At 49.3% G+C, this 18,596-nt stretch overlaps 2 protein-coding genes across 2 annotated transcripts; both read left to right on the forward strand.

Moving 5' to 3' along the window:
* Positions 1 to 1,985: 1,985 nt before the first annotated feature.
* On the forward strand, positions 1,986 to 4,216 carry LOC140681939 (inositol 1,4,5-trisphosphate receptor-interacting protein-like 1). The gene has a single exon (XM_072922658.1). The coding sequence runs from the start codon at positions 2,019 to 2,021 to the stop codon at positions 3,120 to 3,122; it is 1,104 nt and encodes a 367-aa protein (XP_072778759.1). The 5' UTR covers positions 1,986 to 2,018; the 3' UTR covers positions 3,123 to 4,216.
* Positions 4,217 to 14,164: 9,948 nt separating this feature from the next.
* Positions 14,165 to 16,385, forward strand: LOC140681938 (inositol 1,4,5-trisphosphate receptor-interacting protein-like 1). Its single transcript, XM_072922657.1, has one exon. The coding sequence runs from the start codon at positions 14,198 to 14,200 to the stop codon at positions 15,299 to 15,301; it is 1,104 nt and encodes a 367-aa protein (XP_072778758.1). The 5' UTR covers positions 14,165 to 14,197; the 3' UTR covers positions 15,302 to 16,385.
* The last annotated feature ends 2,211 nt before the right edge of the window (positions 16,386 to 18,596 follow it).

The raw sequence follows: 18,596 nt of genomic DNA on the forward strand, positions 1-18,596 counted from the left end.
TGTGGTTTGTTACCTGGACAGGTAATTCAAACAGGAATAACAGTCTTGCAGTGAATTCTTTTGCCACTGTGGGGCTAACAGTGGGCTGGCATCTCCCAGCTGCCAAGAAACATCTTACTGTTAAAGTGAGAGCTGGAAAGACAAGCTGGATTTCTCACTGACAGGCACCTCACTTTATAACTCTCAAAAGCCATACCAAACTTTCACAAAGCAGAAATTTTCTATACATTTCTCTGGAAATGTGTGGTGTTTCTCTTGTGGACAAGGACACTTGTTTTGCAATTACTGCTGAGGAGGTTAAGTGAAAGACATCCAAATAATTATCATCATCATCACTGTGGTGTGTAAGATTTGACTCCTGTTTCTTTGACAAGCTTTCATATAGATACCTTCATGTTGTACATTGTTTGTTATGGTTTAATCTACGTCTAGTACCTTTTAGTTTTATACTGAGTAGTAAGTAACTCCGAGATCTTTGATCTATTATCTCTTGTTTATTTAATAAATAATTCATTTTATAAATAGATTTGATCTTTAGAACTTGCGGGCCAGAGTGATTTCTTAAACATGAACTGTTGACAAAATCTTTGGCTAACAATGGGCATGTCTGAACATCCCACTTGTCCAGTGACACAAGGAAACAAGCAATAAGAACAAGGAAAATGACCTCACGTTGCATCAGATATAGATGTTTAGATTGGATTTTAGAAAAACTGCTTTCATCAAAAGTACTATCAAGTGTGGAAAGTGGCTGCCTAGGGAAATAGCTGAGTCCCCACTCTTGAAGGGATTGAAAAGGCATGGAATATTTGAGGACTCAATTTCTTAAAGGAGTAGGCAGTGTTAGGTTCGCGGTCCCACTGTGGGATCTTCAGGGACTTTTTCAACCACTCTGATTCTGAGATTTGAGTGTAGCTCAACCCGTGAGGAGTCAAAGCTTAGACTCAATGATCCTCAAGGGCGCCTTCCAACAGGGATATCTATGAGATTGTGAGTGGAAGGCAGATGAAAATAAATCCAAAACAGAAAACAATGGGAGTTATTTGAAGAAGCTTCCCTCAAAAGCAGCCTTAAGCAGTGCACCAGGGCCTTTCTGAGTTCCTGAGGGAGGAGTTGGCTGAGGGGACAAAGGGTGGGGTTGGCTGGTCTGTGATGCGCTCTGGCACCTGTGACATCACAGGGGACGTGTCACAGAGGGGGAAGCAATAAAAGGCCCCAGCAGGTTAACGCTGGCCCTCTATTGCTTGGGCAAGCGGTGAGTACACACACGGCGGGGAGGCTGGGCTGGGGACAAGGGCTGGGGCAGAAACGCTGCAACCGGGGCTGGCTTCTCCCCCTGCAGGCAGGGACAGCCCCTCATGGGAGAGCCTTGGGCAGGCCACAGGGCTGCTGCTGCTGCTGCTGCAGCTCCAGGGGCACTGGGATAGCCCTTGCTGCCTGCCAGCTGTCTGGGGCCCTGTCCTTCCTGCGCCCAGAACCCTGAGCATCCTGTCCTCCCTGCAGCAAGCAGTAGTTCCCGCCCTCCCTTCCCCACTCAAGGCCTTCTCTCCCTCCTCCTGCAGACCATGGATCCAGTCGTGTTCCTGTTCGCGCTCTTGCAAGGTCTCATCCAGTACCCGCCTCCCGTGGGTGATGGTTTGGATGAGGAAGCACATTGGCGCATGGAAGCGCGTGCAAAGTACTTGGAATGGGAGAGGCTTCGGCTGGAGCAGCAGGTGGAGCAGCTCTCCCAGAAGAAGATGCCACACTTGCAGCTCTTAGCTGTTGCTGTGCTCCTGGCCCTGGTCTTGGTGCTGTGGATTATTGGGTGGAAAAGCAGCCTGAGGAGAGAGGAGAATGAAGAAGAAAACCATGGTGCAAATGAAGAGGAAGTTGGCAATGTTGCTGGAAATGAAGATGACAATGATGGAAATGATGTTGTCAATGGGGCTGCACTTGCAGAAAACAACAATGACAATGATGTTGCAAATGTAGTCCAAGAAGAAGACAATGTTGACGATCGTGTTGGACAAGATATAATGGAGCGCATAGAGGGGCCTGTAGAGGACCTGCAGAGAGTCTGTGAGTGGATAACTGACCTGATGGACGATTATACAATTTACTTTGGGCATGTCTTGTTTGACAGTTTCTACCCAGTCCTGCACCGACCCATCGGGGTGGGCAGTGCCTTTGAAGGTTGGAGTCCCTGGGAGCAGGATGTCGTGTACCGTGTGCTCATACCCATGACTCCTCCCCGAGGCCACAGCTTCCACCTGGAGCTGGACGGTGAGGGGCAGAGGCACGTGAGGAACTTCCGTGTCCGCGTGCAGCTGGAGTGCACCTGCACGAGGCAGCAGCAGGGTGAGAACATGCTGTGCTTCCTGCACAGCCCCGAGGAGGAGCTGAGGAGCAATCAGGATCCCAGCCTCCTAGACACCCTGTGCACCGACTCCTACCTGGACGTGCAGAAAACTGCCCGCTGGTTCCAGCAACTGGTGAAAGCAATCATGCCACCTTTGCCTCAGTTACAAAACCGGAATTTAATCCCGCTGCCCTCCACACACTCCTGCCAATTCAAGGCGATCAGTGGCGGAGAAAGCTTCAGGATTGAGATCCTGTTCGGGGTGCGGAGAGGTGGCTCTGACATATTCGTGAGCAGCCAGCCTAGGGAAACACGCACCCCAAGCACTCTATGGCCTGAGACTTATGCTGTGGCAGAGGTGAAGTTCTTCATGCACATTGCCAGGAAGGCCCCCCCTGACAGTTTGCACCTGAGATGTCTGCAGCTTTTCTGCCGCCTTCTGCTGGGCACAGGCTTTTCCAACTACACCCTGAAGACCATCGTCATGCATCTCCTGAACGGTCTCCCCGTGTCACAATGGCGCAGGAAGTATTTCTTGCAGCGCATGCGAGATATCAGTGTGAACCTGCGCTGCTCTCTGGAGGAGAAATGCCTTAACCACTTTATCATAGGCAACAAGAGATTGCCTCAGGAGATTAGCTTGCCCCTGGACATTGCAGCAGCTGAGCCACCCAATCTCTTCCATCAGCTGGCACGGTGTCCAGCTGCCCACTCTCAGGCGATGAGCGAGTACCAGGATATTCGGCGTCAGCTCGCAAGTGTGCTGCTCATTGGCTCATGAAAGAGGTGATCATGCGTACAGCTGTGCTTGTGGGCTTCACAGGCAGTAGCAGAAAACTACCTCACGTCCCCGAGGAAAAGAGAGGGGAAGGAACGTGGGATACAGAAAGAGAAGATATAAAGCTTCTGCGCAGCAGCACTCTGCCATCAGCAGCAGCAACAGTGTTGTTATGAACAAAAAAAGCAAATTTAAACTTTTGGGCAATGTTGTTAACAATGTCTGTATAAAAAGGGTTGTTGTTGATACAAGTAACAAGTTATAATTGGATATGTAGTTAACAGGCTGTGGTGCAGGCTTGGATGTTGCGGCTACAAAGTAAGGTGATTAGTTGTATTACGCTGTGGCAGAGGCTGAGTTCTTCAAGTACATTGCCAGGCAGGCCCCCCCTGACAGCTCGCACCTCAAATGCCTTCAGTTCTTCTCCCATCTTGTTCTGGGCTTCAGCTTCTCCACCTACACCATGAAGACCATTGTCATGCACCTGCTCATTGCCATGCCCGTGTCATCGTGGAGCAGGGGACATCTCCGGGAGCGACTGACGGATATCAGGGACAGCCTGCATATATGTTTGTGACAAAAATGCCTCCAGCACTTCATTGTGGGTAACCGGAGGTTTCCTCAGGACATCAATTTACCCCCAGATGTAAGAATGGGTAGGACATACAATCTCTTCCATCACCTGGCGCAGCAGCCGGCTGCCCACACCCAGGCAATGCGGGATTACCGGGTGCTGCACAAGACGTTCAAAAGGATCGCTCTCGGAGAGGATGACTGAAGGAAGGGCAGGAGCCATGGCCAAGTGCACAGAGCAGTGCTTGTGCTGCTCGCAGCTGGCAGCAGACAACCACCTCCTAGCACAAATTTGGTGCTAAGGAGAAGAGGATGCGTGCAAAGGCTCTGGAGAAGGTCCAACAGCCTCTGCTGGCACCTCAGAAAGTGGACTGCCACGGGAGGGTTTATTCTACTTCTTTGTATCATTTCACTTTCCAAAAAAGGCACCCAGCTGTCATTGAGCCCTGCTCTACATGCTGAGCTAAAGTCTCCAAACCCCACCTGCAATATGCAGTTCTTCCCAGCCTTTGAGGAGAGCTAAAATTTCAAGCATGAAAAAAAGTGGGAATCTGGAACAGAAAAAGAAAACTAGAAATGGGGCAAAAAAGAATATGAGGAAAAACTGGCACTGGTGACCCGGGATGAGTCAATGGATGGAGCCTCTCCATGTCCCTGGAAGAGACACCTTTATGTCAACATTAGACCACGTGTGTTGGAGCTGACATGAAATTTTATCTATAGCAGAATCAAGGTTTTTGTTTCATAGATAGATCTATTGTGTATGCCTGTTATATTCGATAAAGTTTATGAATTATCATATCTACTAGTAAAATACGATAAATCAAAACAATATAGTAACATAAATAATATCAAAATATGAAATATGGAGTTACATCAGGATAAAAAGTGATTTTAAAGAGTTGCATATGTAATTTCGTTTAAATAGTAACAGTAGAAGACATATTTATTGTCAGTGTCTGTTGTGACACATATTGTTGCTCATAGTCCCTTTATGTCTGGAAGGTTTTTCATAAAATAGATATATTTATTACATATATAGCATACATATGATATATACTTGATGTATACATTAAATATGAATATAACTCTGTAATATATATTCTATATCATATGCCTATAATAGATTACATGCGTGATATAAATTTTATACAGATGTAAAGCCATATCCAGTCTTGCTATCTGTTGCAACCCATATTCCCGCTCTAGAGTTAATGCATTTATAAGTAGCAAACTGGAAAACGCTTTGCTCTGGTGTCAATAAAAGACAATTTGTGCAGAATCTGGAGTGTGCAAGACTTTATTGATGTCAGCCAGGCCTATAGTAGTGGTAAATGTCACGGGCTGTGAATCTGGGCTCATGAGCATGACTCCTTGAACTCAACCAAACTCAGAGTGGTGAATTATCTCTAGCCGAAATTAAGCCAAGCCACCCCCAGCCCCTCTGATCACAGAATCCCAGAATGCCTTGGCTTGGAAGGGTGCTTAGAAATTGTCTTGTCCCAGCCCTGCTGCCAAGGGCAGGGACACCTTCCGCTAGGCCAGGTTGCTCCAAGGCCCATCCAAGCTGGCCTGGAACACAGCCAGGGATGGGGCAGCCACAGCTCCTGTGGGCAGCGTGGGCCAGAGGCTCAGCAGCCTCAGAGAGCAGAAGTCCTTGCACAGCTCCAGCCTAAGGCTGCCCTCTGTCAGTGGGAAGCCACTGGCCCTGGCGCTGTCCCTCCAGGCCCTTGCCAACAGCCCCTGTGCCGGTCTCTCACGGCTCCCGTGCAGGGACCCAAAGGCCGCAGGAGGGTGCCCCTGGAGAAGCCCTTGGAGAGCGCAGGGGCCAGGAATGCCGCCATGAGGGCAGCAAGCAGGGCCTGGCCTGCCTGTCCCTGCGGGAGGGCACAGGGCGGGCGCTGAGGCCCTGCCAGCTGGAGCTGGGAGCTCTGCAGCGCGGCCGGCAGAGAGCCGTGGGCTCCCGCAGCTCTGCAGCCCTCACGGCTGAGGCAGCTGCCCGGGCACAGCCGGCCGGGGACACGCGGCCCGCCCGGGGCCACCCGCAGGGGGACCCTGCTCTGGGGCCAGCCCAGGCCGCAGCAGGGAGCACCCCAAGGGGCAGTGCCCGGGCAGGGAACGGCTCTGCCCGGGGACAGGGCTCCGGGAGCAGGGCAGCAGGGCCGGAGGTGCCGGGCACAGAGAGCGAGGGACACAGTGGTGTAGTAACAGCCTGGCTGCCTTGGGGCCTACACAACAGGCTGACAGGGCACAGACAGGCAGAAACTCCCATCCTCTTTGCATCCTGGGGCCAGACTGTGCCTGGATGCATCCTGAGACCTACCCTGACTCAGGTGCAGCACCTCATACTTGATCTTTTTAAACCACATGAGACTGCTATGGTTCCACTCCTCAAGCACATCACATCTCTTTAGTAGTCATTCCATTCTTCAGGTGTGTCAGCTGCTGCTTGGTGACATCAGCAAACCTGCTGAGGATACCTCTGTGTACAGGATTAATGAAGATATTAATAGACATTGCTCAGAGAACAGAACTTGGAGGTCCATCCTGACTCTTAGCTGTTGATCTCTGGAAGCACCATGCATGCAATTTCTTATCCATCCAACAGTCCAGGCACCAAATCCACCTCTCTCAAATTTAGGGAGAATGTTTTGGGGATCATGTCAAAGGCTTTACGGTAGTCCAGATAAACGACACCTGTAGCCTTCCCCTTGTCCCTTCATGTACTCGATCCATCATTGAAGGCCACTGCGTAGGTCGGGCAAGACTCACCCTCGGCTGTCCCAAATCACCTCCCTGTTCTCCATGTGCCTTAGCATAGCTTCAAGGAGGATGTGTTCCGTGATCTTCCGAGGCACTGACATGAGGCTGATGGGTTGGTCATTTCCAGAGTGTTCCTTTCTACCCTTTTTTAGAATGGGTGTAGTGGGTTCACCTTGGCTGAATGCCAGGTGGTCACTAAGCCACTCCATCACACTCCCTTTCCTAGTGTGACAGGGGAGAGAACATAAAATGGAAAACAAGTAGTCAGTTGAGATAAGGCTGTTAATTGAAGTGAAAAAATTGAGTTTGTGCATGCAGAAGTAAAGGAGAGAAAACATTTATTCTCTACTTCTCATAGACGAGCAATGTTCAGCCACTTCCCGGGAAGCAGCAATTTCTCTATTCTCTTGTCTTCTTGTTCCCTATGAGATACTGGGCCTATTGTACCACACACCTTAACGGAGCAGAGTGATACTTCATAAAGAGAGATCTGTTCTGCTTAGAAACCCAGCCATGAGTGGCCTCTAGCTGGAGCCAGAGGTTTACGTATTCCACTCTGGCCCTGGAGAATCATAACAAGTGAATGGCTGCGGACGCACTTCCCCTCTCCAGAACATCAGTCTTCCCTTGTTAAAGCACCCTGAGCAGGGGAAGAGGGAAACAACCATTTCCAACTGTTTGGCTAGCCCAAATCATACGCACCGATGAATAAAGGATGGGAATTGCTCACAAAGTACTTGCTGACTTTCTCTACTCCCCTCTAGCAGCAGTTTCTTTAGTATGGTGACTTCTTCTTTTGTGAGGGTGATGCAAAAGGGAAGTAAACAAGCAGAGCCAGCAATCAGACTGCAAGTTAGGTCACTGCAAAGAAAAGGGGTTAATCTTTCACTCAGAGCAAGAAAGGGTTAGATAAAAACATGCCTGTGTGGAGTGTGGAATGCTGCAACAGGTCCCAAAGCAGTGGTGGCAAAGGCCTGAGCACAGGAAAGGGTCTGGTGATTAAGTCTGATGAGGAGCAGCTGAGGGAGCTGGAGGGGCTGAGAATGGAGAAGAGGAGGCTCAGGGGGGCTTTCTTGTTCTCTACAACTCCCTGACAGAAGTGTGGAGCCACACCCCAGGTGGGGGTCAGGCTCTGCTCCCAGGAAACAAGGGAGAGGACAAGAGGAAATGGCCTCAACTTCTGTCAGGGGGGGGCTTAGATTGGGTATTAAGGACAAATTTCTCCTCTGAAAAGGTTGTTAAGAGTTGTCATGGCTGCCCGTGGAATTAATGATATTGTCATGTCTGGAGACTCTTATGGAATGTGTGGATGTGGCACCTGGGGACATGGTTTCAAAGTCGACTTGTCAATGTCAGGTTTGTGGGTGGACTCTCTACAATCTTAGAGATCTTTTTCAACCTAAACAAGTCCATACTACTGCGATGGGAAGCCACTTTTAACCCAAGGAGTATTTGGTAATGTCATTTCATAAAGTCATTAAAAGGAACTTCACTCTAGTGCTCGAACTTATGCAGCTGCTTTTCTCTTTACTCTCCTCATCTTCACTTCTACCTTCAGCCTCGGGACAGGAGAATTGGCTTTGGTGGGACCAGTGGTAGTGGGAAAGCCTCATGCCAGGGGGTTGTAGGTTGGTTTATTTCTGCCAAGGTTGGAGCTGCATCCAGAAAACGCTGTGATCCCTCCAGTCCTTATTGACACTCTTTGACTGCTCTGAGGTGAGTTGCAGGCTGCAAGAGATGTTGGTCAACCTGAGATGTCTGCAGCTTTTCTGCCGCCTTCTGCTGGGCACAGGCTTTTCCACCTACACCCTGAAGACCATCGTCATGCGCCTCCTGAACAGTCTCCCCGTGTCACAATGGTGCAGGAAGTATTTCTTGCGGCACCTGCGAGATATCAGTGTGAACCTGCGCTGCTCTCTGGAGGAGAAATGCCTTAACCACTTTATCATAGGCAACAAGAGATTGCCTCAGGAGATTAGCTTGCCCCTGGACATTGCAGCAGCTGAGCCACCCAATCTCTTCCATCAGCTGGCACGGTATCCAGCTGCCCACTCTCAGGCGATGAGCGAGTACCAGGATGTTCGGCGTCAGCTCGCAAGTGTGCTGCTCAATGGCTGCTGAAAGAGGTGATCATGCGTACAGCTGTGCTTGTGGGCTTCACAAGACGTAGCAGAAAACCACCTCACGTCCCCGAGGAAAAGAGAGGGGAATGTGGGATACAGAAAGAGAAGATATAAAGCTTCTGCGCAGCAGCACTCTGCTATCATCAGCAGCTACAGTGTTGTTATGAACAAAAAATAAAAATTTAAACTTTTGGGCAATGTTGTTAACAATGTCTGTATAAAAAGGGTTGTTGTTGATACAAGTAACAAGTTATAATTGGATAAGTAGTTAACAGGCTGTGGTGCAGGCTTGGATGTTGTGGCTACAAAGTAAGGTGATTAGTTGTATTAGAGATCAATACTGTTGTATACACCTGAAAGGGGACTGGAACCAGGGAGGAAATGCCAATCTTTGTGGAGGGGGGGCAGAGAAGCTTCTAGAAGTATAACATCATAGAGCACAGCCACAGCTTGGATTAAGACTGGAGGAGAGACCAGCCAATAGGAAGCAAGAATCTCAAAATGATTGCACCAGCTTATGGGCCAATCAGCAACAGAAAGAGAAACCGATCACAGCACGGATCCTGAGCGCCCCAGTAAGGGAAGAAGAGAGAGACTTTAAAAGGCCTGGGGTGTGTGACACCCAGGTCTTTGCTTGGAGCTGGTATCCTTAGAAATGCCCCTAGGTGTACAATTACTAAATTGTTGAAACAGTCTCCAGACTAGCTGGAGGCTTTGGCTTCCAGTTGTTCTGTCTGTAATAAACAGGCTTACTTGTTTGTAATTAACTGGCCTGCTTTTTTTTGTTACTTTGAAGTTTTCGTTGTAAGCCTGTCCATAACAGGGTTGTCTTGGCAGTCTCCCCAGCACAGCATCCAGAGATGACTACCATGTGGAGGCCCAGAGAAGCTGACTTCCATTGCAGGGCGGATTGTGGTGATGGACTCCCCTTGCCCCTGGCTGCACTACAATCTGAGAAACCCTCATTAGGCCTAAGCCTTGACAAACTCCATTTATATTAAGCTCCTTTTGAATGTATCAGAAACATTATTTGTTCCCAGGAACTAACAGGTGTCTAATTAGCGCAATTTTTTTTTCTTTTTTTTTTAATGAACAGCCTTGGAAAATTATTTTTCTTTGCTGATTTATTTTTCTTTGCTGACTTTTTTTGACTAAGAACCCAAGTGGAATAATATTCTTGTTGACAAACCTTCAAACAAAGTTACAGAGAAAAGACCTGAATGATGGAACATTCCTATGACTAAATCCCACTCTGTTGCAACTGTAAAGTGTCCAAAGGGAGACCTTTTGAGCTCTTGATTCTCAGAATATAAGGGAGCAATGAATGAGTCTCTAACATTGATAATTGTATGGCAGTGGAGCCAACCAGGAACTGTTGGTAATAGCCAAGGACTGCTGGTATTAAAATGCTATGAGAAAGACCAAGATATGGCTGGAGAAGGGGGGCCAGGCGGAAATAGGGCAGCACTTTTCAGTGAGAAAGAGCCACAGCACAGTACAGCATAAGCACAAGAATAAGGCCAAGAAGAGAGCGTGGACTATAGAGTAGGATTAAGACCCTCAAAAAGCACCAAAGCCCTCTGCCCCATGTCCAGGAAGGCCTGAAAGAAAAGACTGTACATGGTAATTAATTGACATAGAAAGTGGGAAACCTGTGTTTAGGGCAGAGAAACCTGTCGATAAAAAGGTAACCCCCAAGCCTGGAAAGTGCCCTCAGGACCCTGGACATCTCATAGACCAGACCAGCACAGCTGGATTGATGCTGAACTCAGGATTATTGCCGGGATTGGCACTGCAGCCAGGATTGACATTCCATTAACTGGATCAACACTGGAACCAGGACGGGTATTCTTTTTTTGTCTCTCTTTTCTTCTTTGTCTTTTTCTTTCTCTCTTTCTTTAATTCATCTCTCCCTCTTTTTCTTCTCTTCCCTTTAACCCTACCCCTTTATCCACAACCCACTGCCTTGTGCTCATGTCAGGGGACTAACATATTGATTTCCAAGCCCAGTGGGTAGTTAGGTAATAAAGTTTTCTGATTGTGGACCCCCTGACTTTTGTTACTCATTTGGATCGCAAATCTTCAGCGCTTCCTTCCCCTTAAGCATGGGTCGTCACACTTCAGCGGCTACGAAGATGGCTTTCATCCCCCTTTCCTCTAACACTGTCACAGCCAGGGTGACCATTTTAGATGGACCCAGAAATTCTTGCTGGCAGCTGCAGCTGGTCAGGGACCATGCAAGAGGCATCACTAAGATTCCTCCTTGTGTTCACTGGGGTCTGTATGGAGGAGCTACCCATCCTTAGACACTGCCTGGGCAAAATCTGACACAGACCCGAGCATGCAGGACATGGAGAAGGCACTGCTCAATCAGCAGGGGGAATTGCTGCCACACCTTTCCTCTAGAGTAAAAGCACACTTGGACACTGTCTGCCATCCCTTTTGTGAGACAATCTATTCCCTCTGTGAGCTTCACTCAGTCTCTAAGGGATCACTGAGCCAGGATGATCACACTGGTGGATAATGCTCTAAGGAATGAAAGGAAATCTCTTGATCAGTCACACAAAGTCGTACTCATGGTGCACCTCAACTTCTTAGCTGCAAATGGAGACATCATAGGGAAGAGCTGAACAAGCCCAGAAAATTCTGGAAGTACACACTGAAAGTAGCTTTTTGACATGAGTACTGTGGGAGCCAACTAGGAAAAGTGCCCTCCTAGACCTGGAGTTTGTCTGTAGAGATGTTCTTGTGGGTGAAGTGGTGATTGATGCTGTCTTGGGCACAGTAATCAAGAAGTGCTTGAGTAAAAAAAATCTTAGGTGTTATGGAAAAAACTGTCCGCAGAGCTACTCCCAAGGGTTGTAGGAGAGCAAGCTCAGGAACTAATTAAGAAGGGCCCCTGAGCATGTAGTTTGAAGGGCATTGATGTCCACAAATGCTAGTCCTTTTTATTATAAACACTTCTATAAGAGCACAAGTCTGATGAAAGAGGGCTGAGGGAAGTGGGGTGTGGAGGCTGGTGGGCCAAGAGGGAAAGAATCCACAGCACTCCCCTGGAGGGAAAACCTCTCAAGCCATACCCACTTAGGTTGAGGATAAAGGCTTCTCCCAGCATGCCTTGTTGTGACATGCAGATTTAATGTATCCCATTGGCCCTTCCCCCTCACTCCACCCCTGTGCCCTCATCCCGTTGGCCCTAGTGTTCTGTCCCGCCCCTCAAGATCCCTGTGTAAATCCCTGCTTTCCCAGCCTGAGTGGCTCTTTGCCCCTGGACCATCTCAAGGAAGAAGCTCAATAAAGGCTCACCTTGGAAGTCCCCACAAAGACCCCGTTTCTTCTTCTGCGTCGCCCGGATCATAAAAGAGCTGAAATCACCCGGTGTGAGCAAAGACGGCGAGGTGTTTTGTGAGGCTTCTTCAGAAAGGTCATGGCACGCAGAACACTGCCCGCTGCAATAGTGGGGGTGTTTAGCAGAGAGAAAAAGCGCCTCAGAGGGACCTTACAGTTCCCTACAGCTCCCTGAAGGGAGGTTGTAGCCGGGTGGGGATTGATTTCTTCTCCCAGGTGTGGCAGGGCATCTCATTCTGCTCAAGAGCTGATCTGTGGTTTGTTACCTGGACAGGTAATTCAAACAGGAATAACAGTCTTGCAGTGAATTCTTTTGCCACTGTGGGGCTAACAGTGGGCTGGCATCTCCCAGCTGCCAAGAAACATCTTACTGTTAAAGTGAGAGCTGGAAAGACAAGCTGGATTTCTCACTGACAGGCACCTCACTTTATAACTCTCAAAAGCCATACCAAACTTTCACAAAGCAGAAATTTTCTATACATTTCTCTGGAAATGTGTGGTGTTTCTCTTGTGGACAAGGACACTTGTTTTGCAATTACTGCTGAGGAGGTTAAGTGAAAGACATCCAAATAATTATCATCATCATCACTGTGGTGTGTAAGATTTGACTCCTGTTTCTTTGACAAGCTTTCCTATAGATACCTTCATGTTGTACATTGTTTGTTATGGTTTAATCTACGTCTAGTACCTTTTAGTTTTATACTGAGTAGTAAGTAACTCCGAGATCTTTCATCTATTATCTCTTGTTTATTTAATAAATAATTCATTTTATAAATAGATTTGATCTTTAGAACTTGCGGGCCAGAGTGATTTCTTAAACATGAACTGTTGACAAAATCTTTGGCTAACAATGGGCATGTCTGAACATCCCACTTGTCCAGTGACACAAGGAAACAAGCAATAAGAACAAGGAAAATGACCTCACGTTGCATCAGATATAGATGTTTAGATTGGATTTTAGAAAAACTGCTTTCATCAAAAGTACTATCAAGTGTGGAAAGTGGCTGCCTAGGGAAATAGCTGAGTCCCCACTCTTGAAGGGATTGAAAAGGCATGGAATATTTGAGGACTCAATTTCTTAAAGGAGTAGGCAGTGTTAGGTTCGCGGTCCCACTGTGGGATCTTCAGGGACTTTTTCAACCACTCTGATTCTGAGATTTGAGTGTAGCTCAACCCGTGAGGAGTCAAAGCTTAGACTCAATGATCCTCAAGGGCGCCTTCCAACAGGGATATCTATGAGATTGTGAGTGGAAGGCAGATGAAAATAAATCCAAAAGAGAAAACAATGGGAGTTATTTGAAGAAGCTTCCCTCAAAAGCAGCCTTAAGCAGTGCACCAGGGCCTTTCTGAGTTCCTGAGGGAGGAGTTGGCTGAGGGGACAAAGGGTGGGGTTGGCTGGTCTGTGATGCGCTCTGGCACCTGTGACATCACAGGGGACGTGTCACAGAGGGGGAAGCAATAAAAGGCCCCAGCAGGTTAACGCTGGCCCTCTATTGCTTGGGCAAGCGGTGAGTACACACACGGCGGGGAGGCTGGGCTGGGGACAAGGGCTGGGGCAGAAACGCTGCAACCGGGGCTGGCTTCTCCCCCTGCAGGCAGGGACAGCCCCTCATGGGAGAGCCTTGGGCAGGCCACAGGGCTGCTGCTGCTGCTGCTGCAGCTCCAGGGGCACTGGGATAGCCCTTGCTGCCTGCCAGCTGTCTGGGGCCCTGTCCTTCCTGCGCCCAGAACCCTGAGCATCCTGTCCTCCCTGCAGCAAGCAGTAGTTCCCGCCCTCCCTTCCCCACTCAAGGCCTTCTCTCCCTCCTCCTGCAGACCATGGATCCAGTCGTGTTCCTGTTCGCGCTCTTGCAAGGTCTCATCCAGTACCCGCCTCCCGTGGGTGATGGTTTGGATGAGGAAGCACATTGGCGCATGGAAGCGCGTGCAAAGTACTTGGAATGGGAGAGGCTTCGGCTGGAGCAGCAGGTGGAGCAGCTCTCCCAGAAGAAGATGCCACACTTGCAGCTCTTAGCTGTTGCTGTGCTCCTGGCCCTGGTCTTGGTGCTGTGGATTATTGGGTGGAAAAGCAGCCTGAGGAGAGAGGAGAATGAAGAAGAAAACCATGGTGCAAATGAAGAGGAAGTTGGCAATGTTGCTGGAAATGAAGATGACAATGATGGAAATGATGTTGTCAATGGGGCTGCACTTGCAGAAAACAACAATGACAATGATGTTGCAAATGTAGTCCAAGAAGAAGACAATGTTGACGATCGTGTTGGACAAGATATAATGGAGCGCATAGAGGGGCCTGTAGAGGACCTGCAGAGAGTCTGTGAGTGGATAACTGACCTGATGGACGATTATACAATTTACTTTGGGCATGTCTTGTTTGACAGTTTCTACCCAGTCCTGCACCGACCCATCGGGGTGGGCAGTGCCTTTGAAGGTTGGAGTCCCTGGGAGCAGGATGTCGTGTACCGTGTGCTCATACCCATGACTCCTCCCCGAGGCCACAGCTTCCACCTGGAGCTGGACGGTGAGGGGCAGAGGCACGTGAGGAACTTCCGTGTCCGCGTGCAGCTGGAGTGCACCTGCACGAGGCAGCAGCAGGGTGAGAACATGCTGTGCTTCCTGCACAGCCCCGAGGAGGAGCTGAGGAGCAATCAGGATCCCAGCCTCCTAGACACCCTGTGCACCGACTCCTACCTGGACGTGCAGAAAACTGCCCGCTGGTTCCAGCAACTGGTGAAAGCAATCATGCCACCTTTGCCTCAGTTACAAAACCGGAATTTAATCCCGCTGCCCTCCACACACTCCTGCCAATTCAAGGCGATCAGTGGCGGAGAAAGCTTCAGGATTGAGATCCTGTTCGGGGTGCGGAGAGGTGGCTCTGACATATTCGTGAGCAGCCAGCCTAGGGAAACACGCACCCCAAGCACTCTATGGCCTGAGACTTATGCTGTGGCAGAGGTGAAGTTCTTCATGCACATTGCCAGGAAGGCCCCCCCTGACAGTTTGCACCTGAGATGTCTGCAGCTTTTCTGCCGCCTTCTGCTGGGCACAGGCTTTTCCAACTACACCCTGAAGACCATCGTCATGCATCTCCTGAACGGTCTCCCCGTGTCACAATGGCGCAGGAAGTATTTCTTGCAGCGCATGCGAGATATCAGTGTGAACCTGCGCTGCTCTCTGGAGGAGAAATGCCTTAACCACTTTATCATAGGCAACAAGAGATTGCCTCAGGAGATTAGCTTGCCCCTGGACATTGCAGCAGCTGAGCCACCCAATCTCTTCCATCAGCTGGCACGGTGTCCAGCTGCCCACTCTCAGGCGATGAGCGAGTACCAGGATATTCGGCGTCAGCTCGCAAGTGTGCTGCTCATTGGCTCATGAAAGAGGTGATCATGCGTACAGCTGTGCTTGTGGGCTTCACAGGCAGTAGCAGAAAACTACCTCACGTCCCCGAGGAAAAGAGAGGGGAAGGAACGTGGGATACAGAAAGAGAAGATATAAAGCTTCTGCGCAGCAGCACTCTGCCATCAGCAGCAGCAACAGTGTTGTTATGAACAAAAAAAGCAAATTTAAACTTTTGGGCAATGTTGTTAACAATGTCTGTATAAAAAGGGTTGTTGTTGATACAAGTAACAAGTTATAATTGGATATGTAGTTAACAGGCTGTGGTGCAGGCTTGGATGTTGCGGCTACAAAGTAAGGTGATTAGTTGTATTACGCTGTGGCAGAGGCTGAGTTCTTCAAGTACATTGCCAGGCAGGCCCCCCCTGACAGCTCGCACCTCAAATGCCTTCAGTTCTTCTCCCATCTTGTTCTGGGCTTCAGCTTCTCCACCTACACCATGAAGACCATTGTCATGCACCTGCTCATTGCCATGCCCGTGTCATCGTGGAGCAGGGGACATCTCCGGGAGCGACTGACGGATATCAGGGACAGCCTGCATATATGTTTGTGACAAAAATGCCTCCAGCACTTCATTGTGGGTAACCGGAGGTTTCCTCAGGACATCAATTTACCCCCAGATGTAAGAATGGGTAGGACATACAATCTCTTCCATCACCTGGCGCAGCAGCCGGCTGCCCACACCCAGGCAATGCGGGATTACCGGGTGCTGCACAAGACGTTCAAAAGGATCGCTCTCGGAGAGGATGACTGAAGGAAGGGCAGGAGCCATGGCCAAGTGCACAGAGCAGTGCTTGTGCTGCTCGCAGCTGGCAGCAGACAACCACCTCCTAGCACAAATTTGGTGCTAAGGAGAAGAGGATGCGTGCAAAGGCTCTGGAGAAGGTCCAACAGCCTCTGCTGGCACCTCAGAAAGTGGACTGCCACGGGAGGGTTTATTCTACTTCTTTGTATCATTTCACTTTCCAAAAAAGGCACCCAGCTGTCATTGAGCCCTGCTCTACATGCTGAGCTAAAGTCTCCAAACCCCACCTGCAATATGCAGTTCTTCCCAGCCTTTGAGGAGAGCTAAAATTTCAAGCATGAAAAAAAGTGGGAATCTGGAACAGAAAAAGAAAACTAGAAATGGGGCAAAAAAGAATATGAGGAAAAACTGGCACTGGTGACCCGGGATGAGTCAATGGATGGAGCCTCTCCATGTCCCTGGAATAGACACCTTTATGTCAACATTAGACCACGTGTGTTGGAGCTGACATGAAATTTTATCTATAGCAGAATCAAGGTTTTTGTTTCATAGATAGATCTATTGTGTATGCCTGTTATATTCGATAAAGTTTATGAATTATCATATCTACTAGTAAAATACGATAAATCAAAACAATATAGTAACATAAATAATATCAAAATATGAAATATGGAGTTACATCAGGATAAAAAGTGATTTTAAAGAGTTGCATATGTAATTTCGTTTAAATAGTAACAGTAGAAGACATATTTATTGTCAGTGTCTGTTGTGACACATATTGTTGCTCATAGTCCCTTTATGTCTGGAAGGTTTTTCATAAAATAGATATATTTATTACATATATAGCATACATATGATATATACTTGATGTATACATTAAATATGAATATAACTCTGTAATATATATTCTATATCATATGCCTATAATAGATTACATGCGTGATATAAATTTTATACAGATGTAAAGCCATATCCAGTCTTGCTATCTGTTGCAACCCATATTCCCGCTCTAGAGTTAATGCATTTATAAGTAGCAAACTGGAAAACGCTTTGCTCTGGTGTCAATAAAAGACAATTTGTGCAGAATCTGGAGTGTGCAAGACTTTATTGATGTCAGCCAGGCCTATAGTAGTGGTAAATGTCACGGGCTGTGAATCTGGGCTCATGAGCATGACTCCTTGAACTCAACCAAACTCAGAGTGGTGAATTATCTCTAGCCGAAATTAAGCCAAGCCACCCCCAGCCCCTCTGATCACAGAATCCCAGAATGCCTTGGCTTGGAAGGGTGCTTAGAAATTGTCTTGTCCCAGCCCTGCTGCCAAGGGCAGGGACACCTTCCGCTAGGCCAGGTTGCTCCAAGGCCCATCCAAGCTGGCCTGGAACACAGCCAGGGATGGGGCAGCCACAGCTCCTGTGGGCAGCGTGGGCCAGAGGCTCAGCAGCCTCAGAGAGCAGAAGTCCTTGCACAGCTCCAGCCTAAGGCTGCCCTCTGTCAGTGGGAAGCCACTGGCCCTGGCGCTGTCCCTCCAGGCCCTTGCCAACAGCCCCTGTGCCGGTCTCTCACGGCTCCCGTGCAGGGACCCAAAGGCCGCAGGAGGGTGCCCCTGGAGAAGCCCTTGGAGAGCGCAGGGGCCAGGAATGCCGCCATGAGGGCAGCAAGCAGGGCCTGGCCTGCCTGTCCCTGCGGGAGGGCACAGGGCGGGCGCTGAGGCCCTGCCAGCTGGAGCTGGGAGCTCTGCAGCGCGGCCGGCAGAGAGCCGTGGGCTCCCGCAGCTCTGCAGCCCTCACGGCTGAGGCAGCTGCCCGGGCACAGCCGGCCGGGGACACGCGGCCCGCCCGGGGCCACCCGCAGGGGGACCCTGCTCTGGGGCCAGCCCAGGCCGCAGCAGGGAGCACCCCAAGGGGCAGTGCCCGGGCAGGGAACGGCTCTGCCCGGGGACAGGGCTCCGGGAGCAGGGCAGCAGGGCCGGAGGTGCCGGGCACAGAGAGCGAGGGACACAGTGGTGTAGTAACAGCCTGGCTGCCTTGGGGCCTACACAACAGGCTGACAGGGCACAGACAGGCAGAAACTCCCATCCTCTTTGCATCCTGGGGCCAGACTGTGCCTGGATGCATCCTGAGACCTACCCTGACTCAGGTGCAGCACCTCATACTTGATCTTTTTAAACCACATGAGACTGCTATGGTTCCACTCCTCAAGCACATCACATCTCTTTAGTAGTCATTCCATTCTTCAGGTGTGTCAGCTGCTGCTTGGTGACATCAGCAAACCTGCTGAGGATACCTCTGTGTACAGGATTAATGAAGATATTAATAGACATTGCTCAGAGAACAGAACTTGGAGGTCCATCCTGACTCTTAGCTGTTGATCTCTGGAAGCACCATGCATGCAATTTCTTATCCATCCAACAGTCCAGGCACCAAATCCACCTCTCTCAAATTTAGGGAGAATGTTTTGGGGATCATGTCAAAGGCTTTACGGTAGTCCAGATAAACGACACCTGTAGCCTTCCCCTTGTCCCTTCATGT

The sequence above is a fragment of the Taeniopygia guttata genome, chromosome Z, assembly GCF_048771995.1.
Source record: "Taeniopygia guttata chromosome Z, bTaeGut7.mat, whole genome shotgun sequence".
NCBI lineage: Eukaryota > Metazoa > Chordata > Aves > Passeriformes > Estrildidae > Taeniopygia > Taeniopygia guttata.

Coding starts and splice junctions, on each gene's coding strand:
- LOC140681939 (XM_072922658.1), top strand. CDS start 2,019: ATGGAGCGCATAGAGGGGCCTGTAGAGGACCTGCAGAGAGTCTGTGAG.
- LOC140681938 (XM_072922657.1), top strand. CDS start 14,198: ATGGAGCGCATAGAGGGGCCTGTAGAGGACCTGCAGAGAGTCTGTGAG.